Genomic DNA, 27027 nt, shown 5'->3' with positions numbered 1-27027 from the left:
GTAAATTCTCCCATTCACCTATATGACTATACCAGAGATACTTCTCTCTCGAACAATCACTGGTTACCACCTAAGCCGCGAGCCCTTTGGCCTGCGCATGCGCGCTCCGTGGGCCGCGGTCCGCGACCCGCGTTCCTCTTTGGCGCGCACAGAGCGCTCCGCCAGTTGGCGGTTGTATTTTCGACTTTTGACTGGATTTCCCACTCCCCTTCGCCGTGGCCCCCGAAGGATTTATTTCGCGGTCCGGCTCCCACCAGACCGCATCGCTCTGGCCTTCAGGATGAAGCCTGACATTTAGGGTCTGACCTGCCCATCTGAGTTCAGGCCAGCTCGGCTCTTTCTCCCTGGGTTCCCTCCTCCTGGAGTGCTTTTGCCCGCCCTTCAGGGTCCAATTGAACCTGCGCCCTAAGTGGTCTGAACCCCTAGCTGTCCCCCTTCACAGACCGGGAGCACACTCTTCCAGCGCACATGCCAAGTCTGATTCATTTCTGTGTTCTCAGCTTTCACTCAGCCCTGGCCACTGAAACTCCTCCCTGCCGTCCCACCCCACCGCGTCCCGCCAAAACCACTGAGGAGGCAAGACTCGAACCTGAAATCTCCAGAGCCGCCCTCGCTCCCGCTTCTCGGCGCGCACGCGCACTGAGGCAGAGCCGCATGCGCGCTGCGGCCAACCACCTCCCACAGCGCATGCTCGCTCGGGCGCTCAGGTTCGCGGGACCTGATCTCACGTTGGCCCCGCGATACCTCCTCCTCTTCCTTCGGGCTGGCCTTCCGTGGGTGCCGCTTCCGGGATGCCCAGACTGGTTCTAGAGTGACGGGGCCTGCTCGCTTCCTCTCTCCCCCACGGTCCTGGACCCCAGACGCCATTTACAGGCGGGTGGTTGGTGGTGGACTCTCCCCGCCCCGCACCCGTCACGGAGAGCGCGCGCTGCGCCCCAGAAACCAATCAGCAGCCGACTTAGGTAAGGGGCACGCGGGCTCGCGGGCCCGCCCCCTTCTTGACCGTTAAACTGTCAGTCGGAAAACGGTGGCGTGCGGAATTGAGTAGGGGGCCGAGATTAGTCCTTGAAGTTCTGGGTTGGTGGAAATGTGTTGGGAAGGAGGTGTTAACCTGTAAATAGGAACTCAGTCCTGGGAGACCCTCATAGAGGGCCTGTAAACTGACCATAAAGTACTGCGGACTTCCCTCCAATAACTTGTCAAGAGAAACTTGAATTCTGGAAATACCCTCTCAGAGGGCCTACAAAAAGGCCCTTAAATACTGGAGATGTACTCCAAATTCCTCCAAATACTGTAAATAGAAACTTAAGTCGTGGGGTTCCCCGTGGCAGGCCTAGATGCCCAATTTCAGGGAAATCCCATATAGGAGCCTGTAAATATATGTTTAAGTGCTAGAGAGTCCTTGGAAAAATGTGCACATAAACTCCACTTCTGGCGTGGGGGAATGGCTCATTAGGGTGGGCATAAATATGGAGTTAGGAATTGGGAGTCTCCCCAAATCTTTTGCAAATACACACTTAGGTTCTGGGAGATTGCCAAAAGGGGTGTGTTAACAGATGCTTAAGTACTGAGGAGGTGTCCCAAAGAAATGTTTAATTAGATTCAATTTCTGGGAGGTCACTGTAAGGGTCCTGTAAATAGACACTTAAGTAAACTGGCTTTATATGTTGGGGGAATCTCCAAAGGAGCCTGGAAACAACATTGGGGGGCCCAAAATTGCATGTAGGTGGACTCTTATTCTGAAGAGCACCTCATAGCGTCTGTTTTACTGTGGATTTCCGAGAATAGCATGCAAATAGACCCTTATTTGCATGGGAAGAGGGGTCCTCGCAGGTTTGTAAACAGTTTAGTGCTGGGGCAGAATCCTCATGGAGGCATGAAAACAGACACTTGAGCACTGCTGAGGTCTTCAGGATAATGTGTAAACGGACACTTAGGACACTTAATTGCAAGGAGCGGACACTTAATTGCAAGGGGCTGAAGGAGGGAGTTCCAAGTACTGTGGGGAATCTCCAACGGAGACTGTAAACAGTTATTTAAGTGTTGAATGAATCATTTCCATAAGCATCTGTAAACAAGCCTTGTCCTCCTCTGTCTGAGTAGGCAATCTTCAACCCAGTTTGTGCCTGAGGTAGGGGTCATGTAGAGCAGTGAGAGAAGAGCTAGACAACCCCCTGCCTGACTAACAAAATTATTCCTGCATCCTGTAAACCAGTGGTCCCCAACATTTTTGGTACCAGAGACCGGTGTTCCTATGAGAATCTAATGCCTGATGATCTGAGGTGGAGCTGAGGTGGTGATGTTAGTGCTGGAGAGCGGCTGCAAAGGCTGCAAATAATTGCTCACTGGCCACTCACTGTGTGGTTCCTAACAGGCCACAGATGGTACTAGCCCATGGCTCAGGTTTTAGGAACCACTGCTGTAAACATACCTCAGTTCTAGAAAAAGGGTCTTGCAGAGACCTGTTAATGTCATGTCCTAGAATGGGTTTGCAGGGGATTCATGGAATGATTTTAACAGGTATTTAAGAGCTAGCTAAACAAGAGTCAGCAAACTTCTGTAAGGGGCCAGGGAGTAATTACTTTAGACTCTGTGAGCCATATTGTCTCTTGTCTCAACTACTCAACTCGCCATTGAATCAAGAAGGCAGTATAGACAATGTGTAAATTGGTGGCTGTGTTCAAATAAAACTTTATTTGCAAAAAGAAGGCAGAGTAGACTTGGTCCATTGGTTGCAATTTGCCAACCTGACCTTTGAGCTGCATGGCAGATGGCCTTATAATCCTGCTAACAAAAAGATAAATACTCGAGACTTTTCCTAGAATGATGTGTAAACAGCTGAGGAAACTTCCTAGGGCCCTGTTAACAGATAATTAATAGTGAGTGGGTCATGTAGGTAGCCATACATTTTATAACCTCTTAGATTAAACACTGGTGAGACCTTGGAGTGTAATGGATCGCAAACCATCAGGAATGGAAGATAAACAGACACTGAATTTTAGAGGGACACCAGATGAAAATAGGCCCTTGAATGCTGGAGCCCCACCCAAACATAGGCCAGTAATGTGTAATTAATTGAAAGAAGGGTTTTCTCACTGTTACTGATTTGTAAGAAAATGCCGTGCTGCATTTTGGGAAAGAGAATGTCCCATTCTTATGTGACCCAGCCCCTATGAATTATATTGGAGCAAAGTAATTAATAATGGGCAACAGTTTTGGCTACAAGTAGAAGTGTGTTTGTTTCTCACTGCATCGATAGGTAGGCAATTCAAGGTTAATAGGGGACCTCTGAACCTTGTATCTTGTTCTACCATGCCTGCCTTCCGTTAAATTCCTTCACAGCCCAAGATGGCTGCTTGATATCCAGCCTCCACACCCACATTCCTTCCAGCCAGGAGGCAGAAGGGGCAAAAGACATGTGCCAGTGTCCGTGAAGGAAAGTTTCTGAAAGCTGCCAAAACACACTTCTGATGTTATACCATTGGGCAGAAAGAACTTGGTCGCATGAGCACACCTAACTGCAAACTAGGCTGAGCAGTGTATTCTAGATAGTCATGTACCCAGAACTTAGGGCTATATATTTTTAGAAGTGAAGAATAGATGTTGGAAGCAGCTGGCAGTCACTGTCTCAGCTACAGAGCTCTCTTGAAAGGAAGTGCCTTAGATCTGGGATGTACCAAGTAGAGTGAGGAGAGGCTCTCTTTACCCTGGAATCAAATTGACCTCTTTTTCTCTCTAGGCGACCATGTCTGAGTCTGGTCACAGTCAGCCTGGGCTCTATGGGATAGAGAGGCGGCGACGGTGGAAAGAGCCTGGCCCTGGCGGCCCCCAGAATCTCTCTGGGCCTGGAGGTCGGGAGAGGGACTACATTGCACCATGGGAAAGAGAGAGACGGGTGAGTTTCTAGTCCCAACGGCAGCACTCATGTATCTACTCATTCCACAAGTGTTCATTGAGCACGCTAATCTAGATGCTGGGAATATGTCTGAACAAATCAAGTGCCCTGAGGGAGTAAGAGCGTAGAGAGTGTGATACAGGGAGTTTTCTTAGATGACGTGGCCAGAGAAGGCCTCTCCGAAGAGGTGACTTTTGAGCAGAGATGTGAACGAGGTGAGGGAATGCGTGCGCCATGACAAAATCTGAGTAGAGCTTCCTAGACAGAATAGCTAATGCAGAGACCCCGAGGCCTATATCTGGTATGTTTAAGGAGTAGCCAAGAGGCCAGTATGGCTGCAGTGGATGGAGATGGAGGGAAAGTGGTAGAAAGATGAGGTCATAGAGGTAACTGGGGCCAGATCATGTAGGACCTCGTAGGCCTTGGTAAGAACTTTGGATTTCACTGAATGAAAGTGGCATTGGAGAGTTTGAGCTGAGAGGTGCCATAAGCTCACATTTTAATAAAGAGTTGTATATTAACTGTTTCTGTTTATTGAGCAAGCAGCACGCAGTTGCTAGCACTGTGCAAAGTGCTTTACATCCTTTGGGTCTTCCTGAACCCTTGCCCCATGAAATAAAACCTATGATAGACCCGATTTTTATGAATGAGGAAGGTGAGCCTCAGGGGAAGAGACATACCCCAAATCAGTGAGCTTTTAGGGCCTGGACTCGAACCCAAATCCAGCTGAGCCTCAAGTGTAGCACCATATGCCTGCTGCAGAGAGCGTCCTGGACTGGGAATCTGAGCCTTGGTGAGGACCCAGGTCTGGTCTCACTCTTCTGTGCTTAGGTGACTTAGCACCAGAATCTGCCACCTGGGTTTTTTTTCCCAGGGCCCTGCCCACCTCAGCTCTTTGGTGGGGTGGAAGTTAACAGTTGGGACCAATTTTTGAGCCGTAAAACTGTGAACATGAAGAATAATTTATTCACAGCAAGCTGGGCTCTTACTTCTTCCTTTTCTTGGGTCACACACATGTGAGAACACGGTCTCTCTTCCCACACACACATCTTTCTACCCCTTCAGCGCCAGTCTCTGAAGAAGCAGCTCCCAAATCTCAGCTTTGCCTCCGACTCGGTATGGAGCCCTGGAAGCCCTGTCTAGCTGGTGGTCATATTCCATGACCCTTGCTGACCTCAGCATCTTCCACCATTTCTCCTCCCAGTGTCAGTGATAGCCCATTGGGTCTCATCCTGGGCACCCCTCATCGCTCCCTCACCACACGCCAGTCAGGCACCAGTGTGCACATAATGCCTGCTGAATGTATCTCCTGTCCGTCTTCTTCTCTCCACCCTCCCAACCTTGGTCCCAGCTGTCATCCGCTTCTTCCTGGCTTTTCCCACCTGTTGCCCTCACTGGCCCCTAGAAGCCATAGTCTTTCCTTCTGCTCTCACAGCTGTCCTTTCCAAAGCACTTTTATATCATCCTTTTGTTTGTTCTTCACCAGAAGCCAGTGAAGAGCAGGATTTAAATAAGAATCTTCAATATGTGAGTGAGGAAAAAGACCACTAAGGCATCAAGACACTCCTAAGGTTAATCAAAGAACCAGAGAAAGAACAGGGCTCAAACTCAAGTCTTCCTGCTTTCTCAAGCAGACCAGGGGTGAGTCAGAAGAGGTGCGAAGAGGGCAGGTTCTAGAATCAGCCCACGGATCTGGCCAGCGCAGGAACAGGGTCGAGGAGGACAGGGACAGGGTAGCAGGCGCTACTCGTAGCTCTCAGGTGCCACATGGACAGTTTGTGGGTTGTATCTTCTTTCAGACTCATAGTAGTCCTATGAAGAAGGAATTCCCATCCCCACTCGCCAGGTGAGGAAACAGGTATGAGTGAGGGTAGTTCCTCATCCAGATTCATGTAGCAAGAGGTTGGCAGGTGTGAACCGAGGTCCGCCTGGCTCCAGAGCCCTTGCTCCTTTTCCCTGGGCGTGTTGTCTGGCAGAGGTGGCTGAGCAGAGCGGTTGACAGCAAGGTTCTGGAGCCAGGTTGTCTGGGATCAAATTCCAGCCCCGTTGCTTGTTGGCTGTGTGACCTTGGGTGAGCCAGTGAACCTCTCTTAATTTCTTCATATGTAAAGTGGAGATAATAATAGTATCCTTCTCACAGGGCTGTTGGTAGAACCGAGGGAGTTAATATATGAAGGCATTTTCATTAGTACGTGGCACAGAAAGGCCCTCTGGAGTGGTGCGGGGGTATGGGGGGCTTCCTGGGTAACCGCCCTCCCTCACCACAGGATGGCAGCGAGGAAACCAGTGCGTCGGTCATGCAGAAAACCCCCATCATCCTCTCAAAACCTCCAGCAGAGCGGGTGAGCAGGAAAGACTCTTCAGAAGGGGAGGCTGGGAGCAGTTAGGGCATGGATCTCTCTCTTTCTGACTGGAACCTTCTCACTCCCATAGTCAAAGCAGCCACCGCCTCCAGCAGCCCCCGCTGCCCCGCCTGCCCCGGCCCCTCTTGAGAAGCCCATCGTCCTCATGAAACCGCGGGAGGAGGGGAAAGGGCCTGCGGCTGCAACAAATGCCTCAACCCCTGAGGGCACTGCCCCGCCACCCCCTGTGGCCCCTGTGCCCCCCAAGGGGGAGAAGGAGGGGCAGAGACCCACGCAGCCTGTGTACCAGATCCAGAACCGGGGCATGGGCACTGCTGCACCGGCGGCCGTGGACCGTGAGTAGGGGCTGAGCAGAACCCGGGAGCTGGAGCCCCTCACACAGTTCCTCACTGTGTCTTCCGCCTCCTGCTTTGTGTTTCTAGCTGTCGTGGGCCAAGCCAAACTGCTGCCCCCAGAGCGCATGAAGCACAGCATTAAGTTGGTGGATGACCAGATGAATTGGTGTGACAGTGCCATCGAGGTACGGCGGGTGGGGGGGGTAAGAGGTCTGTCTCTGCTTAAGCTTCCCCAGGTCCCACACCCTTGCCTCCTCTACCCCCACCTCTTGGTAGACAGCTTCACACCAGACAGCTTCCAGGCAGTGGCGGCAGTGACAGGGAATGGATCCGAAAGCTCTCACTGGCCAGGGCAGTTTCAGTAGCTTCACTAGCTCCTCCGTCCTGGTTAGTAAAGTGCCGAGCTGCTTTGGTGCTGTTGGCTGAGAGGTACTCCCGCTACCAGCTAGATACGCAAGGGTCTCCTGCACCATCCCTCAGCAGAGCAGCCTCCTGGATGCTGCTTCAGTCTCCCTCCTAATCAGTGGGAACCCATGCTGTACCACTGTTCACTGGTTTGAATGTCACTCCCCAAAGGGGCCCCTTCCATCCCAGCGGCCCCTGCTCTAGCTCAGACTGCCCATCCAGGACTATCATATCTGCCTCTGGTCTCCGTTTGTCTTCTGCTGCTTCCCTGCCCCCAGCCCCTGTGGCCTGTCTGATCACACTCAAATTCAGCCTGGTGTGTCTCTTCCTTTCCCAGGAGCTTGGACTTGTTAGGACAGCATGCCAGGCCCATCTGTTACCTGGCCCTGCTGCCTCTCTCTGTTCTCTCCTACACTGGTATTAACGGGGAGCTTAAAAAAAAAAAAAAAGGAGCCGGTGTCCAGGCTCTACCCTTCAGCACTGTCAAGCAGAACCGTGCGCTGATGAAGGCTTTCTGTATTTGTGTTCCCTAGTGTGGGAGCCACTGTCCCCGTGTGTGGCTGTTGAGCACGTATCCACATATTTCAGTGTGTGGCTAGTATAACTGAGAAATTAGATTTTTAATTTTACTTAATTTTAATTAAATGGGCACATGTGGTCATTGGCTACCATGTTGAACAGGGCTCACCCTCGATCTGCTTTGATGTGTCTAGAGTTAGGCCCAGTGTTAGCATGTTTTTCAAAGCTCTCCAGGTGTTCTAAGGGGCAGCAGCCACAGTTGAAGACATACAGTAAGTCCTCAGTGTCATCAAGGGGTTCTTGGAAACTCTGACTTTAAACAAAACGACATATAACAAAACCAATTGTCCTTCCCATAGGCTAATTGATATAAACAAGAGTTAAGTTTCTACAACATATTTTTGATCATAAAAATATTGCCAAACTTCTAAATAAAGACCCAAAACGCTTCTAATATTAAACATTGAAATAAGTGTGAGCTATACATACATTTAAGAAAGATTAGTAAAAACAAGTCAGGTAATTATTTTCCAACCACTTATTCCACTTCAGGGTGACGGGTAGCCCGAGCCTATATCTGCAGCTCAGGGCCAAGGTGGGAAGGCAACCTGGACAGGACCCCCTTCTACCACAAGGCCACTCACACCCACACTTACTGCGACTGGGACAGTGGAGATGTGCAAGGAAACTGGAGTCCCTGGGAAAACCCACACAGACCGTGGTCCTGGCTGGGAAGCAATTTTTCTTTCTCATCAACCTTATAACAGAATGACATTTTTCAAGGACCTGCTGTATCTGGTTTCCTTGAGGAATATCTCGTACGCCCCCTTCTGGTGAAAGTCAGCAGAGCTGGTGGCCCAGAGGTGAAGGTCTCAGTTTGGGCACACATTTCACTGTCATGCTTGTTCAGTTCTCCCTAGAGCAGGAAGTGGTATAATATGGACTGATTCCCCGTTCCTGCACACCGCTCCCTTTCTCAGGCTTCCCTAAGCCTGCCTGGAGCAGAGAGCCTCCAGCAGTTGGCTCCAGTAGCCCTCAGCTCCTCAATCCTGTCTTCTTCAGCCTGTCCCTTCGTTCCTGTGCCTTTTTCCCAAAGTCAAGCTTTCCTTTTTCCCACCTCTTTCCAGCCGAACTGAATCCTATTACCTCTTTTCTGCTTTGGAATTCTCACAGATGCTGTTCTTTGTGGCTAGAACATTTCACACATCCCACCACACACACACACACACACACACAGGCCCTTTGCCCAATTAAAGGCAAGAATTTTTCTTCATATCTGACAAGGTGGGTGGGCAAGCCTCAAAAGTCTGGGGCCCCCTCCTGTCATTCCCACTCTAGCAGGTGACAGATTCATGAGGGCTACATTCCTGCATCTTCCCACAGTACCTGTTGGATCAGACCGATGTGTTGGTGGTTGGTGTCCTGGGCCTCCAGGGGACAGGCAAGTCCATGGTCATGTCACTGTTGTCAGCCAACACTCCTGAGGAGGACCAGAGGTGAGGGGGCACGAGGTAGGGGTGTTGGAGGCCAGGAGGGAGGTGGGTACCACTTGAGGCGGGAGGGTGGGCCTGGGAGGTATAGCGCTGTTACCAGAGGACCTTGGGTAGTTGCTTCCCCTCCTTTGGCCTCAGTGTCTTCATCAGATGAGAGTGATTTGGGGCTGGACTTAAGTCTTTGTGTAGCTGCAAGGTGACCAGTCCTGTTCCTCCCTTCCTTCCTGCCTCACCTGGGGAAGTGGTACAGAGCCCAGCCAGTAAATGGGATGATGTACTCATTTGCCTTTGGATTGAGGCCCACCTTAGTGTCAGCCCTGCCACTCACCAGCTGGTGGACCTTGGGCAGGTCACTTTACCTCCCAGTATCTCACTTCCTCATCTGTAAAGTGGGTTTTAGGAGGATGAACTAAGATCAGAGAGCCTGGCACAGAGCAAGCGCTCACAGGGTGTAGATGATGAGGCCTGCGAAACAGAGTAGGGAAAGAGACCCGGATATAGGCCCTGTGTTCTAGACCCACCTCAGTCCTGCATTCTTGAGTAAGGAGGACAGGGTGTGCTCGTGAGGATACAGGATGAAATCCCAGGAAAGGATCTGGGAGAGGAGAGAGCTTAAGTACTAGAGTCCAAAACTGAGGAAAGAGAAGGGAAATGGAGAAAGGTAGGGATTAGGGAGTAGGGGACATACACAGTCTAAGGAAGACTCAAAATGAGGGAGGAAAAGGGGTAGTAGCCACTGGGGGTTATCTCAAAAATTAGGGTTCTATTTTTTTATGAAGCAGGTGATATCAGGGGGTCCATGAACCCCCTAACAGTATGTGCAAAATTTTACACTCATCTGCAATCAGGCATTCCTTCTATGGGTAGGGTCCTTAGTTGCCACCAGATCTCTGGGGACCCATAATGGGTTAAGAACCACTGTTATGAGAACATAACATCCATTGGATCTGGAGCTGCGAGGTCCCTCTGCCTCCCTATGGCCCCACCTTCTCTCTCCTCCACTCACGATTTCAGCTCGACCTGACCTGGCTCTAGAACATCTCCCGCCCTGGGGCTGCGCCCTTTCCAACTCAGCTCCCACCCACAACTAGCAAAATGTCCCCATGGCTCTCCGTTCACATTCCTGGGCCAGAATCCTAGCAGCCTGGCTTGTCTTTTTGAGCCAGTCTGTAGACCTCGGTACCAATTCTTGTCAGGTCTTATAAGCTTTACCTCCTACTTGTCTTTAGAATTCATCTGCTTCTCTCCCCTACTGCCACGTGCCTGGTCCAGGTCGCTAGCATCTCCCTGGAGAGTGCCAAGAGCCTCCTGACTGCGCTCTCTGCTTTAGTTCAATTCAGCAAGTGTTTATTAAGTGCTTACAATGTGTCTGGCACTGTTATGGGTGCTGGGGATACAAGAGTAAATAACACTGGCAAAAATCTTTGTCCTCCTGGGCCTTACATTTTGAATGGAGATAGTTGGCATGTTAAGTGATAACGTGGGGTGCAGCATGGGGCTGGTTGCAGTTTGGAGTCACGTGGTCGGGAAAGGCCAGACTAGAAGAAGGGGGAACGCTCCAGACGGGTAGTGGCAGGCGCGAGCCTCTGAGGTGGGAGCTTGCTGGGGGGCAAAGGGGTTGTACAGAGTGGCATGGAGGCCACGGAGCTGGAGCAGTGTGACCAAGGAGTCGTAGGCGATCAGGTCAGAAGCAGAGGGAGGCATCTGCAGGGCCTAAACGTCATTATCCGCTCTTCCCGCCCCACAGCCCTCACCACACGGCAGCAAGGGGGGACCTGCCGAAGCAGACCCCGTCATGTCGCCCTCCCCTCAGTCTCTTCAGAGTTTCTATGGGCTGGCGCCCCAGCCCCTCACCGAGCACCCCGGGGCCCGCATGCCCTCCTCCTGCCCCCAGCCCTCATTCTCTCTGCTCTTGCCACACTGGCCTTTGCTTCCATCCTCCATCCCACCTCCCCTTTAACTCAATTAAAGTCTTAATTAAAACTCCCTTTCCTCTCCCACCCTCAGCGTCATTTGCCTGCTGGGGCAGCCCTTCGCAGCCCCACCGACAGACTTGTCCCCACTCTGAGCACCACTTGTTTCTTCCTCCCACCCGCAGCTGCTGATGTCTTTATCTGTAAGCTGGAGCAGGAGCCGCTGGAAGCGGAGACTGTCCTGTTCACTGCTGCGTCCTGGGCTCTGGCACGTAGTGGGTCTTGAGTACAGGGGTTAAGTGGGAGTATGCCTGCTCTGTGTCAGATGACATCCCAGCATCTCGGGGGATGCGAGTTACTGCTGAGAGGTAGAGTTCATTATCCTGATTTTACAGATTGAAAGAGAAAATTGCTTTGTCCAAAGTCACAGAGTGACCAAGTTGAGCTCAGTGGTTTAGGGCTGAGGCTTGGCTCTCTTATCCCTGGCATCCAGCACTGGCGGGAATGAAAGAGACTCGCCTGACAGGGAGAGCTGGGTACCAAGACACCGAATGGCCTCCCGCTATGGGGCCGGAGAGTTCTTGGAGCTGTGTCTCCTGTGCCTGGCAGGTAGTGGGCCCCACTCGGTGATTCATGGCTGAAAATCACCGCACACCAGGCACTCTTTTAAGGACTTTACACGTTAGCCTCACAGTGAATAGAAGAGGTTTGAGACTGTCACTACCCCATTTTACAGATGAGGAAACCAAGGCAGATGAGATTGGGAAGCTGCCTAAAGCCACACAGCCTGGAGGAGGCAGAGCTGGGCTGGGCACCCCAACAGTCAGACAGCCGCTGCTCCTAAGCACCTTAGTCTGTTGACTTCGTTAAATGAGTTAACACATCTGCTTATGGAGTCCTGTGGTGTAAAATATGGCCCCCCAGACAGCAGGCTTTGGGCAGGCAGGGAACCCCTTCTCACACGCCCATCTCACATGAGGCGTCCAAGGCCGAGATCCAAACTCTAATGTACCCACCTACTCCTGCCCAGGGCATATGTTTTCCGGGCCCAGAGCGCAGAAATGAAGGAGCGAGGGGGCAACCAGACCAGTGGCATCGACTTCTTCATTACCCAAGAGCGGATTGTTTTCCTGGACACACAGGTGCCAACCTCCTTTTGCCCCTCTTGCCATGTGCCACACTCAGCTTCATCCCAGAATACTGAGCCAGAATCCAAGCCACGGACATGCTAGGTGCCCTTGGGCAAGTTATGTCTTCTCTTGGCCCTTAGTGTCTTGTCAGATTTTCCCTCTTCCCCTCCCACCCTCGTGTCCACAGTAGCCTAAAGAGTCTCTAGCAGTGTGCTTAAATGGGCCTCTGGAGTCGGGGTGTCTGTGTCCAGATCCTGCCTTTAATTCTTACCAGCTGGATAACTTTGAGGAGATTTTAACACCCCCTCAAACCTCAGTTACTTTGTAAGTGGGGATGATAAATATACTCAGCCTCATGATTCTTGCAAGGATTCAGTGGAACCATCTGGGCACAGTGCTTGTCCCAGGACCTGCCACGTGGTTAACATTCAGGTTCATCACTGTTGCCAGTAGCCATCTGTCACGCATTTGACTGGCAGCTTTCCTCTGCTTCTCCCTTGCTCTTAAGCCGAGTCCCTGTTCCTTAGCCCGTTTGCCTCCTCCAGACTCTGTAGCCTACCCCCTCTGGCATAGTGACCAGCCCGCCACACACGCCACAGGCCTCGCCATGGTGTCTCTCCCATCTGAGCTTCCCATATCCTGTTCCCTTTACCTGAGACCACCCACGACCTGTGCGATCTTGGCCAAGTCTTTTAACAATTCCATTCCTCACTTTTCTTACAAGGGAAAATCGTGTTTCCCCCCTTTTAGGGTTTTTGTGAGTTAACGCAAATGAAGTGCACTGGCTACGTACTCCACGCACTTAGCTGTCAGTATCCTTATTGTTAGAGCACTCTCTGCCCTTGTCCTTTTGCTTGGCTAATGCCTTCTCCCTGAAGACTCTACTGCGGTGTAGCCTCCTCCCAGAAGCCCCTCGCCCTCCGAGCACCCACCAGTGCCATGTGCACCTCCCTTCGCAGCACAGGACTTGTCCCGCAGGTTCTTATGTGCTGCTCCCCCTCCCCACATGCCTAGAGCTCACTGAATGTTAGTGGAATGGAGTTCTGGTCACTGTGGGCATTGGTGGCATGGAGAGTAGAAAAACTACAAATGTGGCGTGAGATCTGAGTGCAAGGACCATGGGACCCTAGAAATGCACTGAACTGCGTGCAGGCTGGGTCAGAGGCCCACGTGGGTCCAGACAAGTTAGAGAAACAAGGCAGAATAGACATTGTGATGTTTGGAGTTTTAGAAAGTAAACAACTGGGAGAGCCTCTTTTTCAATCCCACTCAATGCAGTGGGGAGGCACCACACTATCCAGCTGACTTAGCTGCTGAAGTTTTTCAATGGGATGTTCCTTTAAGAAAGTTTTTTAATGGGATATTCCTTTAAGAAAAGTTAGATGTGCTCACCACTGATTATTTTATAGCCACTGATGTAATTTTTAAATCCACACCAATTTTCACACTAATCGTTGTTTTTGCCCCAAGTAATTATCTTAGCAAAGTTCTGAAAGCATTTGAAACAACTGACAATGAAAAGGGTCTTCAAGAGACATGATGAGTCATTCAAGTAAATGTTAAATTTTTAGCACTAGGAGATCTCTTCCAGCGTAAGGCACTTTAGAGCAGTGATGCTTTGTAAAGGAGCGGGGAGGATGTGTCTGCTTTGGAACTTTTTTCTTTCACCCTTGCCGACTAACACTGTACTAATTAGAAGCTGCCTGCTTGTGTTTCTGGCATTATTTTGTCCTGAGAGAGGTGATATATTTGCCTTCAGTGTGTGGGACTTGGGTAGCCATAATCCCTAGGGCCCTGAACCCCCAGCCCTTCCCCGACAGCATTTTCTCTTCCTTGCTCCAGCCCATCCTGAGCCCCTCCATTTTGGACCACCTCATCAACAACGACCGCAAGCTGCCTCCAGAGTACAACCTTCCCCACACCTATGTCGAGATGCAGGTGAGGTCTCACCCTCCCCCATAAGGTCCATGATGGGTAGTTGGATGTGGGTCGACCTAGTTTCTGCTTCATCAGAGCCCTGGCCTTCCTAAGATCTGTAGCAAGAGGACAACATAGAGGTCACATCTGGCTCTGCCCCTCAGGAAGGTTATTTCCCACCCCCTCCTCCTTCAAGCCTTAGTATCTGCCTGTGTAAAATGGGGGTGACCGTTCCTACTTTGCCCAATCTAGGGATGGCCCACAGTAGGTGTTTAAAGGCCCTAAAGTGATTACCCGCCGTCCCCTCTGCTGAGTTCTGGGATCAAGGGTCCCTGTCGGGAGAGTGGTCCTTCACCTCTGCTGTCCCTTCCCACCCTCCCTCAGTCACTGCAGATTGCTGCCTTCCTGTTCACAGTCTGCCATGTGGTGATCGTCGTCCAGGACTGGTTCACTGACCTCAGTCTGTATAGGTGAGGAGTTGGAGGCGGGGCGACCGGGCACGAGACGGGGCCCAGAGACTAAGCCACTTGACTGGGTCTCACAAGTTCCACACAGCAGCGACAAGGACCCCTTTTAAACTGCACATTAGAGTGGGTTTTCGCCATCTAACCCTCCCTCAAAACATACACGCACTGACAACCCTCCAGTGACTACACATCACTCATTAAAACCCAGATCCTTCCTGTGCATGGCTTACGAGGTCCTACACGGTACAGCCTGTCACCTCGCTGCCTCTCCCACTTGCTTTCCCTCCATCGAAGCCGAGGTGACCTCATGTTCTCCCTGCAGCCTACGCCCTCTGCACCCCTCCTCCCTCAGCCGGGACCACTCTCCCTGCAGATCTTCTCAGACTCCCTCCCTCGTGGCTTTCAGGTCACCCTCAGGCCTTCCCTGACCTTCTCACCTAACACCCCAGCCCCCCACCCCTTACTCTGCTGTGTTTCCTTCATTGCACATCTCACTCCCTAACAGAATAGGGTAGGTGTCTTTATGGTCTGTCTCCCCATTCGAATGTAAGCTCCAAGAGGACAGAGTCCCCAGTGTCTGGCGCAGGATAGATATTTAATACGAATTTATTGAATGAATAACATAAGGAGCTGGCTTGTGTGGTCCTTAGAGTGTCATCCATCTCCTCCAGGTGTGTGCACCATGCCGTTGGTACCCTGGCACGTAGGAAAAGGGGGGAGTCGGGATCTGGCAGGAGTCCTGCCTGAAGCAGCTGGAGGCTCCAGAAATGCCACCTGACAGGACTGGCTCAGAACCTGTGGCCACAAGGGTTCCTCTTGACCTCAAGCCCCAGGAGCTAGCTATGGGGAGGCCAGAAGCCTCGGAACAGGGCCCGGGCTGCAGGAAGGAGTGAGAGCTCATGGAGAGGGGGTTGCTGAGCTGCAGGAAGTCAGACAGCCTTGGGTTTGACTTCCAGCTCATTGGCAAGTGACTTTTTCCAGGTCTACACAGGCAAAATGTTTTAAGCAGATTGAGTTAAAAAAATTTAAAGCATTTAGCACAGTGCCTGGTACATACAAAACAATTGATAAAGGGGCACTTACTGTTTGCACTAGGAGCCCTGGGCCCAGGTGAGCTGTGTGCCTGGCCAACAGTAAGAAAAGGCTTGCTGGGAAGCTGGCTGTTATGACCAGAGCTGAGTGACCTAACCCTGAAACCTCTCTCTTACCACCATTGTCCCTTGGAATTCAGTCACATGACACATACATTGAACATTTATATATGCCATTCACTGTTCAGGGCACTGAGATACAGGTGTGAACAAAACACAAAACAGACTGCCCTGTGGCATATATGCTCTGGTGGGGCTGTGGGCTCGGGCTGGTAGGTGACAGAGCCTTTGTCTTTAAGCCAGAGTCTACAGGTAGGCCTCTCAGAGTAGGTGAACCCCTTGAAGCTGTGGGCCACGTGTTTGTGTGAGTGTCTGTGTGGAGAGAATGGCCATCGCTTTTATCAGACCCCATTATCCCTTATCTCAGTTAAGAGATTAACAGTATTTACATGTTTGGAAAAGTTATCTAAAAGAAGCATAAACTGAAAACATCCACACAAAAACCTGCACACAGATGTTCATAGCAGCTTTATTTACAATTGTCAAAATTTAGAGCAACCAAGATGGTCTTCATTAGGTGACTGGGTAAATAAACTGTGGTCCATCCAGACAGTGGGATGTTATCAAGGCTAAAAAGAAATGAGCTACCAAACCATGAAAAGGCAGGGAGGCTCTTTAAGTGCATTTTATTAAGTGAAAGAAGCCAATCTGAAAAAGCTGGATACTGTATGATTCCAACTTTATGACTTTCCAGAAAAGGCAACACTATAGGGACAGGAAAAATGTCAGTGGTTACTGGGGTAGAGGGGAGGGTAGGATGAATGGGCAGAGCACAGAGGATTTTAGGGCAGCAAAACTACTCTTATAATGCAGCAGTGGGTATGTGTCACATGCGTCAGAACCCATAGAATAAATACCACCAAGAGTAAACTGTAATGCAGACTTCAGGTGCTGATGGTGTGTCATGTAGGTTCATGGAAATCTCACTAGTGGAGGAGTTCGGGATGTGGAGGGGGTGTGTGAGAAATGTCTGTACTTTCCACTCAGTTTTTAAACTGCTTTAAAATATATATATATATTTTAAAAATAGCATAAACATTAAAAATGTATATAGTTGATATTAGTCAATTGATTGAGAAGGTTGTCTCTGAATTTCCTAAACTTGAGTGAGAAATGCGGTGTATGCGTGGCATTTTTCTGGCCTTGGCCATAGCTTTCATCAGATCCTCAATGAGTGCATCCCCTTTCCCTGGCTATGGGACATGGGGTGCCAAAGCCAGAGCCAGACCATCAGTCAACCTCACCCCAAACCCCAAGGTTCCTCCAGACTGCAGAGATGGTGAAGCCCTCCACCCCGTCCCCCAGCCATGAGTCTACCAGCTCATCAGGCTCCGACGAAGGCACCGAGTACTACCCCCACCTGGGTGAGAGGCTTTCTGGGCCCCAAGGGGCGGGCGGCGGGGAGAAAAGGGCAAACGGCAGGGCACGCCAGGGAAGCAGGGAACTGGGAGGAGGGAGGGAAGTCCCGGAGGATTAGCCGCTCCTCCCTGTAAGGGCCCCGCTGCCCCAGTGCCACACTGGCCGCTGAGGGCATGACCCCGAGTCCAGGTCTGGCTCCTTGATCAGAATGGGAGCCTCTTGGGTACAGGACTCAAGTCCTCTTGTTTCTGGGTCCCTGGCATCTCCCAGTGTGGGGCTCAGGGGTAAGAGTTGAATCTACCCAAGTGGCCCCACACAGCCTGCATGCCCTCCTGAGGCCCTATGCGTCCCTCACACATGTCACTCCTTCGCCTGCTCTGTCCTTGCTCCGCTCTACTTGACACCCTGCTCTTCTGCAAAGATCTAGTTCCGTGACACCCCAGGCAGGCTCTTGCCTACTTCTCTGGCCTTGCCAAGGCCCTGCTGCCACTTTCTTCTTACTCCTGATCACATGGCTGCCTTCTTCTGTCTTTTCTGTTTGTGGGCAGAAATTGGGTCTGACTCACCTCTGGGTCCCCAGCATCACCCAGCACAGGGCCTGGTGCTAAAGTGCAATTACATGCCGCAGAAGTGATCTGAACTCAGGGGTGAGAGCAAGGGGTCCCCGTGGCCAGGCCTCACAGGGCTGCATCTCCCGCCCGCCCCAGTCTTCCTGCAGAACAAAGCTCGCCGAGAGGACTTCTGTCCTCGGAAGCTACGGCAGATGCACCTGATGATCGACCAGCTCATGGCCCACTCCCACTTGCGTTATAAGGGTGAGGGACCCAGGCCACCCCTAAGCTGGCCAATGGCCTCCTAGCTCCTGATCCAGCCCCAAGGCCCCCACCTGCACACTAGTCTCCTGACCCCTGCTTGAGCATCATACTCTTACCTCCTATCCTCTCCCCGGCAGCATGGTACCTGCAAGCTGACAGCTTCTCTCCTCCAGGTACTCTGTCCATGTTACAGTGCAACGTCTTCCCTGGGCTGCCCCCCGACTTCCTGGACTCCGAGGTCAACCTGTTCCTGGTGCCCTTCATGGACAGTGAAACGGAGAGTGAAAACCCGCCAAGAGCAGGTATTCAAGGGAATATGGGCCGTGGGGGGGACAGGTGCTTCCTCAGTCTGAAGGTAGACTCGGGCCCACCTTGGTTAGAGGGACTCCGGCCTGTCGCCCAGGTGCTGAAACCCTTTCTCAGGGGCACGTCCAGAGTTGGGGGGCAGGCAGACCCAGGCTGGGGCTAACCTCAGGTGCTGCTGGAAGCGCAGGGTGCTGCTTCACAGGAGGATGACCCCTTATCCTCCTTCAACTTTCCAGGACCCAGTTCCAGCCCACTCTTCTCCCTACTCCCCGGGTACCGCGGCCACCCCAGTTTCCAGTCCTTGGTGAGCAAGCTTCGGAGCCAGGTGATGTCCATGGCCCGGCCACAGCTGTCACACACAATCCTCACCGAGAAGAACTGGTAAGAGCTCTTGGCAGAGGAGGTCAGTGTGAGGTGTGTGTCCCCTACTTCCGGTTAAGACAGAAGGAGGTTCCCTGAGATCTCTCCACATCGAATTGCCTTTTCTAGAACACCAACGATTGCTGTCATCTTGTAAGCGCCATTTCTGTGCCAGGCAATGTGCTGTTTCATGTGATTTTTTTTTTTTTTTCAGGATCAAGTTAAAATTAGGATCAGGGTTAGAGTTAGGGTTTAGGGTGAAGTTAAGGATTAGATTTAGCAGTTAGGTTAGAGTTAGCTTTAGAGCTAGCATTAAGATTATTGAGGATTTAGGGTTTAGGTTTAGGGTGATGTGTAGGGTTACGGTTATGGTGTTAGGCTTAGGGTTGGGGTTTAAGATTTAGGGTTAGGTGGCTAGGGTTAGAGTTGGAGAGAGTTAGATGGTCAGGGTAGGAGTATTAGGGCTAGGGTTAGAATGTTAGGGTTGAGGGTGCAGCGAAGGTTAGGGTTAAGATTTAAAAGTTAAGTTTAAAATTAGGGTCATGATTATAAAGTTGGACTAGGGTTAGGTTTATTTTTTATTTAATTAAATTGGGGGTTGTTACATTGGTTAATAAGTTTCAGGTGTACCATTCTATGATACATCATCTGTACCTTGCATTGTACGCTCACCACCCAAAGTCTAGACTCCTTCCATCACCATGTATTTGACTCCCTTTGCCCTCTTCATACTCCCCCATCCCTGGTAGCCACCATATTGTTTGTTGTTTGTCTGTGATTTTGTTTGTTCATTTATTGCTCTCTATTTTGTAGCCCACATTGTTTTATGTGATTTTGAATCCTCCTAATCAGACAGTGGAGTGGCTGGTTTTACCAGTGGGGAAATTTAGGCTCAGAGGAAGTGCCGCATAGTCAGGTCACACGCCTGTGTTTAAGTGTCATTTGATTGCGAAGAGTAGGACCAGTGAATCCAGTCAAGTTTAAAGATTTATTCTAAGGCCGCGAGTACAAAAAGCGTAGCCTCATAGGAGAGGAAGCTGGAAAGCTGTCGGGAACCGCAGGAGCTGCTTCCCAGCTCGTCTGGGATGCACAGTCGCATTGCCCCCTCCTCCTTCTCTTTCCTCCTCTTCCCTCCTCCTCTGCCAGCTGGTTTTCACCCTCCCCAGTCCTGGCTTTACCTGACTCTGTGTCCAGAGCCCACAGCAACTCTGCCACAGACCTGGGTTATTTCTAAGAGAAACAAATTTGAAAAATAGCTTGGCTTGGTGCAGCAGCCTCTCGCTTGGTTTCCTGGGCCTGTCTGCAGTCAGCTGTGACCAAGAGGGACAGAAAGTGCGCACACAGCAATAGGGAGCCACTCGGGAGAGTGCGGGGCAAGGTGGGCTGGAGCTCTGCTCCCCTTGGTGTAACCCAGGGCCCAGTCAGGGAGGGAGAACTGGCCAGGTAGAAGGGTTGTGCAGCTGATCACAAGACTCCGGAGGGAAGTAGAGAGAAAAGCACTCCCCGCAAAGGCCAAGGCTGAGGGGGGTGGGAAAAAGCTTTGACTTAGAGGTGGGCACTGTGTCCAGGCCCAGGAGCTTGAGCTTCGCTTGCTTGCCAGGGGGTGGCAGGGGAATCGAGGCCACCCATCGTCAGCGCAGGCACCCTCCCTGTAGCCCAGTCAAGGAGAATTCATCACGGGCCATGCTCTGACTGCTGACCCCCTCTCACAGGTTCCACTATGCCGCCCGGATCTGGGACGGAGTGAAGAAGTCCTCCGCCCTGGCAGAGTACAGCCGCCTGCTGGCCTGAGGCCGAGGGGAGGAGTGTCACATAAGGAACCTCCTTCTGGGTACCCAGGGAATGATGATGGAGTACTTCCATCCCCCCTTTGGCGGGGTGGAGAGTGGCCGTGGGCCTGATGTACAAGGGACCGTGACCTCCTCACCCGGAGACACAAGGTGTTCAGGGCCAGGCCCCCACCCTCAGTGGAGTGTTGTTCAGGTGGTAATTTTGAGATCTCACACCAACCTGGAACTGGCAGCCCCTCCTCAGCCCCACAGGGGTAGGTGGTGGGCGGGGTCAGAACAAGTTGCCAGGATGCTCAGGCTCTCATAGACCTTCCCCCTGCAAGAACGGGTTCCTCTTCCCCAAGTCCCTGCCTTTCCTTGTAAGGTGGGGCCAGCTCTGGGAGCTGTTCCTAGGGCAGACCCGGTGGTTCCCATAAAAGCAGCTGTGCAATCCTGTTCCGGTGCCCCTCCCCTCCCCCTAGCATGCTGTCCCAGAAGTGGGGCAAATGTGGGTCCCAGCCCTTGGCGAGCAGTCTCTCCCTGGCCACGCATTGGAGCCTGAGTGAATTTCCCAGCAGACTCATTCAGTATCGGTCATAGAGTCGTCGGAAGCAGATGAAGAAGTCTCTGCTAAGGAGGAAGCCCTGAGAAAGGGGTGATCTGTTTCCCATCTCTGTGTTATGGAAAATACAGTGCCCTCCTTCAGCTAATGCGGTGACTACCCTCGTGTTGTCTGTTCTCAAAGACAGTGCCCACCTGCCTTCGCGAAATGCCTGGATGCGTGGCCTCGTTTACTATATGGTTAAGAAATAGAATGTGGCCCTAGTTAATAGCAGTTGGTTAAGTGTGGTGTGTCCCCTTGGTCGAAGCAGGTTCTGTCCTTGCCCAGGTACTCGTACCTGATCCTTACATGATCCCTGCTGTCGGGTACACATAATGGCTTCCCTTCCCTGTAAACCTCATCTACACCTGCCTGAAGAAGAGGTCCCCACTTTTTCTTTAAATCCAGAATCTGCCTTCAGTTAAATACACTGTATGGTTTGGTCATTACCTTCATTTCAGTTAAATCGGGTACATGGTCTTAGTGTTTCCCAAAGTATGTCTCCAAATGGGCGTGGCCACTCCAGCCACCCCAAATTCATCTTGACCTTTAGATCGAGCTACTCCACCCTTCAGTAGCAGTCGGTCCCCCACCAGCCAAGTCTCATCTGCCTGCCACCCCCCTGCCATTTCTTTGCCATGGTCTCTGACCTCAGGTAGACTCAGAGTACTAATGTCTATGTCCTGGAGATCCAGGGTCTGTCAAGAAGCAAGCACAACCAGAGGGGGTGGGAGTGACGGGGTCCAGCCAGCAGTAGGGAGCATGTGGGTCTGAAAAGGGGGCTAAAGTCTGGGTAGTACGTGACCCAGGGCAAGATCGGGCCCTGCCACTCGCTGACAGACCTCAGGCAGGAACCGCCCGTGATGACCCTCAGGGCCCTTCAGAGCTGCGACGGTCATGCTCCCCTTACAGAAATGCTCCCGAATGCTGTGCCCCACCCCCCAACCTGCAGACACCCTGAGCGCCCTCTTCAGCTGGCCAGCTGAGCTCTTTCCTACCTTGTCACACTTATCTGTCCCACACCCCATCCCCTCCTGTTGCTTCCCAGTGGGACTGCATGTTGACATGGGGTGTCATCAGAGGAGGGAATGTGGGGGCAATGGCCAGAGATGGCATAAGACCCAGGGCCCAAAAGCATGAGACAGTACATCCAGGAGAGTCAGGCTTTGAGCTTCTTTCTATTTCTCATACCACCCAGCCTGGGGGCAGATAGAGCCTGTCTCTCCCAGCCCATTGCTGTCACCTCCAGAAAGTCTAGGCTCGGGGCTGGCATTACTGATTGGAATTCTTTGGAAGTTTGTGGTCAGAGGTGTCAAGGGAGGCCTGGACCAGCACGCTCTGGGCGTCCTTGACGGCCATATCCAGGGACATGCGGAGCATCTGGTAGACGGTGGCGAAAGAAATGCCACAAGTGGCCAGGGCACCGAGGACAGGCACACCGAGGAGCTCCTGGGTGAAAGCGGAGGCATCCCTGGAGGCCTGGCCCAGCAGGTCCATCACCAGCGCCTTGGTGACCTTGGTCTTCAGGCCCTGTACTGCTGCCAGGATTTTGTGCAGGGGCCGGCCTGTCCTTTCAGCCAGTTTGACTAGGGAGGCCTTGTCCAGGCCAAAGCTGTGGCGGTAGCCTTCCAGAGAGCGGATGAGCCTGTGGAGGTCGCATGCCACATCCTGGATTCCTGACACAGGAGTTGGGTTGATGCCACAGGCCACCGTGGCCACTAGCCAGATGTGCTGCTGCAGTGAGGCGGCCTTCTTCTCTAAGATGGGCTTTGAGATGTTGGGCAGGGCCACCAGGAGTGCGTGGCGCTTGTGGCTGTCCACTTCCTTCACCATCGCCTCCTCCAGCAGGTGGAAATCGTACTTGCCCAACTCAAACATGGAGAGCAGGTAGACCTTGGGGTTTTCCAGGCCCTCGGCTGCCAGAGGCAAAAACACCTGTGTTCAGTGGTTTCCACACCAGAGCAGCCGTCGTGTCCCCACAGCTGCCAGGCTCAAGCACTTGACATAAGTCTGCACAGCACGTGGCTTAAGCCAGGCTGCCCAAGTTCAGACGTGGGCCTTGCTACCTACCACCTGTGTGGCCTCGGGCAAGTTACCAAAGCTCTCTGGTCTGTTAAGGTGATCATTGTACCTACTTCCTAGGGCTGTGGTGGTGAACCAAGTTCATAAACACAGTGCCTGCCCCGTGGTGAGCCCTCACTGAATGTTAGGTGCCATGAGTGACAAGTGCCATGCTGCGTGCATGGTGACATTTGCACTCTTCTAACTTGGTAAATATACAAGCCAATACAATATACTTTTTTCCCTTAATACAAGTGATCGGGTCTCTGTCACCTGTGACTGAAAAGTGCCAACTCTCAGCTTACAGTGGCAGCTTACAGTGTAAGGCCTGAGTTTTGGCTTTTCTTCTTGTAATGCAAGCGCCTAACTTAAGCTTTCATTGCAAGGCACACATTTCAAAAAGGCACCGCTTCAAGGAAGGCTGTCTCCAACAAACACTGGGCCAACCACACAACTAGATAGTGAGCCTGGGCCTGAGGCTCCTTTGTCTTAGAGAACTTGGTTGATTTCAACATCTGACCATTTGGGCTACTTGTTTATCCTTCCTACACTTTAAATTCCTGATCTAAGGTTTTCAATTCTCCAATAAAAAGTGAGTCTACGAAAGCCTAGGCCCCCACCCTCAACTCCAGTAAAAGCAGCGTGCAGGACTGTGCGCTCTCTCGCCCCAGGGCCCGTATAAACCTGTATCTTTGCAAAGTCCCCTGATGGTTATTCCTGAAGGGCACAGCGTCATCATAATAAGAACCAGTTGGGCTGGTCCAGCCACAACATTAGTTATTGTTTGGCTGAGACGGCACACAACACAGCTGTAAGCATGTCACTGTAGGGCCTCCTTCAGCCAAGCAGTGTGACCCTTAGGTGACCCCTTTTCCCACTTGGACCTCAGCTGGAAGATGCAGGGACAAGGGCAGGAAGTCCCTCAAGAATCCGCCCACCCCAGCCCCCCAGCACCTGCGCCTCACCCGCCAGCCGTTGCCAGCAGTCGGCCCGGATCTGGCTGAGCACCCTCTCCTCAGAGAAGGTGCTGGGGCGGCGGCTGCGCGAGGCGGCCACGTCCACGTCCACCTTGGAGCGGATGAAGTAGACACGCTTGCCCTGCTGCAGGATCCCACGGGCCAGCCAGGTGTGGTTGGCAGTAAAGCTGTCCGAGGTGATGAATATGATGAAGTCATAGCGGCCCAGCAGCACCCGCTGGAGGTAGTCGTTGGTCTGGAAGGTGCACGCGCCTACGCCCGGCAGGTCCCAGAAGATGATGTTGGGGTACTTGGGGTGTGGGTACGGCGTGGGGTTCACAGTCATTTCCACCACACCCGTGCAGGCTGAGTTGGGTTCCTCGTCTCCCAGCCCCCGGATGGCATTGACAAAGGTCGATTTGCCTGAGCCCGTCCCCCCGGTAATGCCGATGTCCAGCCTGACATCCTCCAGTGAACGAAGTGTGGCCTGTAACTTGGCAGCCACTACTGGCAGGTTCCCTTCCTCAAAGGCTTCCTTCAGAGCCATGATGTCCTTTGATAGCTCCCACATCATGGACTGGCCGAGGCCTGCCTGGAAGATGCTGCTCGCCATGGGCTCACCTCTGTTTTTGGGACTTGACCTTTGGCAGGACAGGTAAAGGATCATTCTCAACACGTTGCCCTCTCCTCTACATCCCTCAGCATGCCCAAGGCACTGAGACATCACCAGTAATAATCCCACAGGGGCAATAATATGCCAGGCCCAGCGTAAATGCCTTATTTTAGTTAACATTTGTTCATCACTGCCAAGATGAATAAATTCTCCTCCTGGAGTATTTCATAAAATCCTCAATACCCAGAAAATGAGAATCCCTTTACTATCCACATTTGGCAGTGAGAGGATAAATCACTGGCCCAAGGCCTCCAGCTAGTATGTGGGGGTTGGGAATGGGACCAGGGTCTTCTGATCCCAGAATTCCAAGTCTTAACTTTGTGGGGGGGGCATTTACCATGCACCAGGCACTGCGAGCAACAGCACAGGGCAGCAATTAAGAGCTGGAACCCTCATTGTCCCTGTCAGTAGTTAATGCTTACTCGGGGTCTGCCATTGTTCCAACCATATGCATTATCATTAAGTCCTCATTTTACAGGGTGAGGCTCATGAAGGTAAAAGTTACTGGCCAAATGCATTACAACCTGTGCCAGAGCCAGGACACAGACCAGCTCCCTTTGACCCTTTGCCATACAACTCCCTTGATCCTTGCACAATTCAGCACCCACTATGTGCCAGGCGCTCTTTGAGTGCTACAGTTCCAACACCAGGAAAGAGACCCAGCAGGGGCTGGTGCCTTTGTGGAAACATTGCCCACCCCCGCATCCTGGCTTCTGAGTACTGCAGTGCCCACCTAGGCAAGCCCTGTCCTGCCTGTGGGCCTTGGAGTCCTCGCTGGTATAATGGGCAGGGGCTGCCAGCTCTCACATCTAGGATTGCGTGACTGTGTCTAGTCACTGCCATGCCAAGGACTTGCCAGGTGACACTGGGAAAGTCAGGTCCCCTTTGCAGCCTTAATTTCCCCCATCTGCAAGAGGTGGAAGTGTCGGTTTCCTCACCTGCAGAATGGAGAGATGACTCAGAGCCTTCCCAGCTCTGCTGTGTTTGAAAGACCCGATGTCCAGGCAGTGGCCAGCTTGGGAAGGGCTTGAAACGTCAGGCTGAGCTCGATCTTCATCTGTGGGTAGCCATGGGAGGGGATTAAACAGGGGAGGGAGAGGCCTGCTGTGGACATTAGAGCTCCCTGCAGCCTTATGGGGAATGAGACTGGAGATGAGGCAAGGGACAGGGACAGGAACTAGGTGGAGGAGGAAAAGCCTGAGCTAGAACAGTGGCTACGGGGGCCAAGATGCCAGCCGGGAGCTGGGAGACAAGGACCCCAACTCTGCCTGTACGAGTGTGGTGGAAATGACTGTGGATCCCATGCCGTATCCACGCCCCAAGCACCATTCCCAAGACAGGGAGTGGAGAGTCGGAGGCTGAAGGGACAGGACATGGGGGTCAGGTGGAGACCTACATAACCCGTTCTGCCTCTCTCGACTTTAGGGCCAGTGCGGTGTGAGCACACGCTGTTCATGCCCAACCTCTCTAGCCCAGCCACTTGGGGTGAGTCCTGTGTTTAGGACAACATCTGAGGCCCACACATACAGGGATATGAGTTGTGGTTTGAGAATGGATCTGGAAGGGACCATCTGTCTTGTGTGCATCTGGGGGTCTGGGATTTCCCCATGATCCTCCTCACAGCTTTTGGTGCAGAAAGGCCTGTGTGAACCCCAAATAATCTTGGCAGAGCCAATGAATGGGAGGCTCTGGGAAGGGGGAAAATCCTGCAAAGCTGAGCACTCTTTAGAAAAAAGACTCAGCACCCCCTTTAATCGTCCAGGTAAAAGCAGACCCTCTGAATCTGGAACTGTTTCCTTGGGTCAGGGGTAATTTGAGGTGCCACAATAAGGCAAGAACCACCACCAGGTCCTGGAAAGTGTGCGGGGACTGTCTGCGAGCACCGGCACCACGGTCCCCACTCTGCCACAGGCCTGGCGCAGCCTCCGGAGCCTTCTGCGGGTTCCTGGGAACTCGACTTTCTTCTCTGCAACTAAATCTGACCCTTCTCTGACCCTCGTTCAAGCCCACAGGGGCCCTTGGGGTCATGTCCAAACCCCCCGGTCTGGTAGTTCTTGGATTTTTTAAAACACAAGTGACCCCCTGACTCAGCCGGAGAGTTTGGTTCCTTGGGCCGCCTGGGCCGACATGGCCTCGCGCAGTGTGCTACCTGTTCTCTCCGCTATTCACAGCCACCTGCAGCTTTCAGACCCAACACAGTTGCCCTCGCTCTCAGACCCACGGCCTTTCAGCGTCATCCAGTATGTGCGCACACACACACACGCGTGCGCACAGTCATGCAGAGACAGGTAACCCTAGTCCCTGCGAACTGCTCTCAACCTTAGACCCATAGCATCAGAATCACTGAGACTTAGCAGGATTCTTCACAGTCACAAGTCGGCAAACTCACGTACACACACATTCACACGCAGACACGCCTGCCACCTTTTCTGAAACCACCTTTCCCTGCGGCGCACGTTGTGCCCTCAGCCTTTCCTCCTTTGATACTCAGAGGGCCGCTGACCCTCTCGCCACCTCCACTGTCACTCTGTCTTCCGCA

At 52.2% G+C, this 27027-nt stretch overlaps 2 protein-coding genes across 3 annotated transcripts; one reads left to right on the top strand and one right to left on the bottom strand.

The window, feature by feature from the left end:
• The first annotated feature begins 757 nt into the window (after positions 1–757).
• Positions 758–20907, top strand: SMG9 (SMG9 nonsense mediated mRNA decay factor). 2 transcript variants are annotated; one of them, XM_016147709.2, is made up of 14 exons: positions 761–962; positions 3740–3895; positions 6163–6237; positions 6329–6593; positions 6681–6778; positions 8901–9013; positions 11954–12065; positions 13896–13991; positions 14355–14440; positions 16846–16952; positions 17655–17762; positions 17936–18064; positions 18305–18449; positions 20141–20907. In XM_016147709.2, exons 2-14 carry the CDS (start codon positions 3746–3748, stop codon positions 20217–20219), a joined length of 1563 nt encoding a protein of 520 aa, XP_016003195.1. In that variant the 5' UTR covers positions 761–962; positions 3740–3745; the 3' UTR covers positions 20220–20907. The 2 variants fall into 2 exon arrangements, with proteins under 2 accessions (XP_016003196.1, XP_016003195.1); XM_016147710.2 differs by lacking the exon at positions 17655–17762 and having other exon boundaries at positions 758–962.
• LOC107512309 (interferon-inducible GTPase 5-like) lies at positions 19403–25514 on the bottom strand. Its single transcript, XM_036232471.1, has 2 exons — positions 25427–25514; positions 19403–24456 (listed from the first exon to the last, which is right to left on the bottom strand). The coding sequence occupies exon 2, from the start codon at positions 24426–24428 to the stop codon at positions 23745–23747; it is 684 nt and encodes a 227-aa protein (XP_036088364.1). The 5' UTR covers positions 24429–24456; positions 25427–25514; the 3' UTR covers positions 19403–23744.
• Between the last annotated feature and the right edge of the window lie 1513 nt (positions 25515–27027).

This window comes from Rousettus aegyptiacus, unplaced genomic scaffold, assembly GCF_014176215.1.
Source record: "Rousettus aegyptiacus isolate mRouAeg1 unplaced genomic scaffold, mRouAeg1.p scaffold_m13_p_14, whole genome shotgun sequence".
In the NCBI taxonomy this organism is placed as follows: Eukaryota; Metazoa; Chordata; class Mammalia; order Chiroptera; family Pteropodidae; genus Rousettus; species Rousettus aegyptiacus.
The sequence above is the reverse complement of the archived record's forward strand: the minus strand, read 5'-3'. Positions and strand labels throughout refer to the sequence as shown.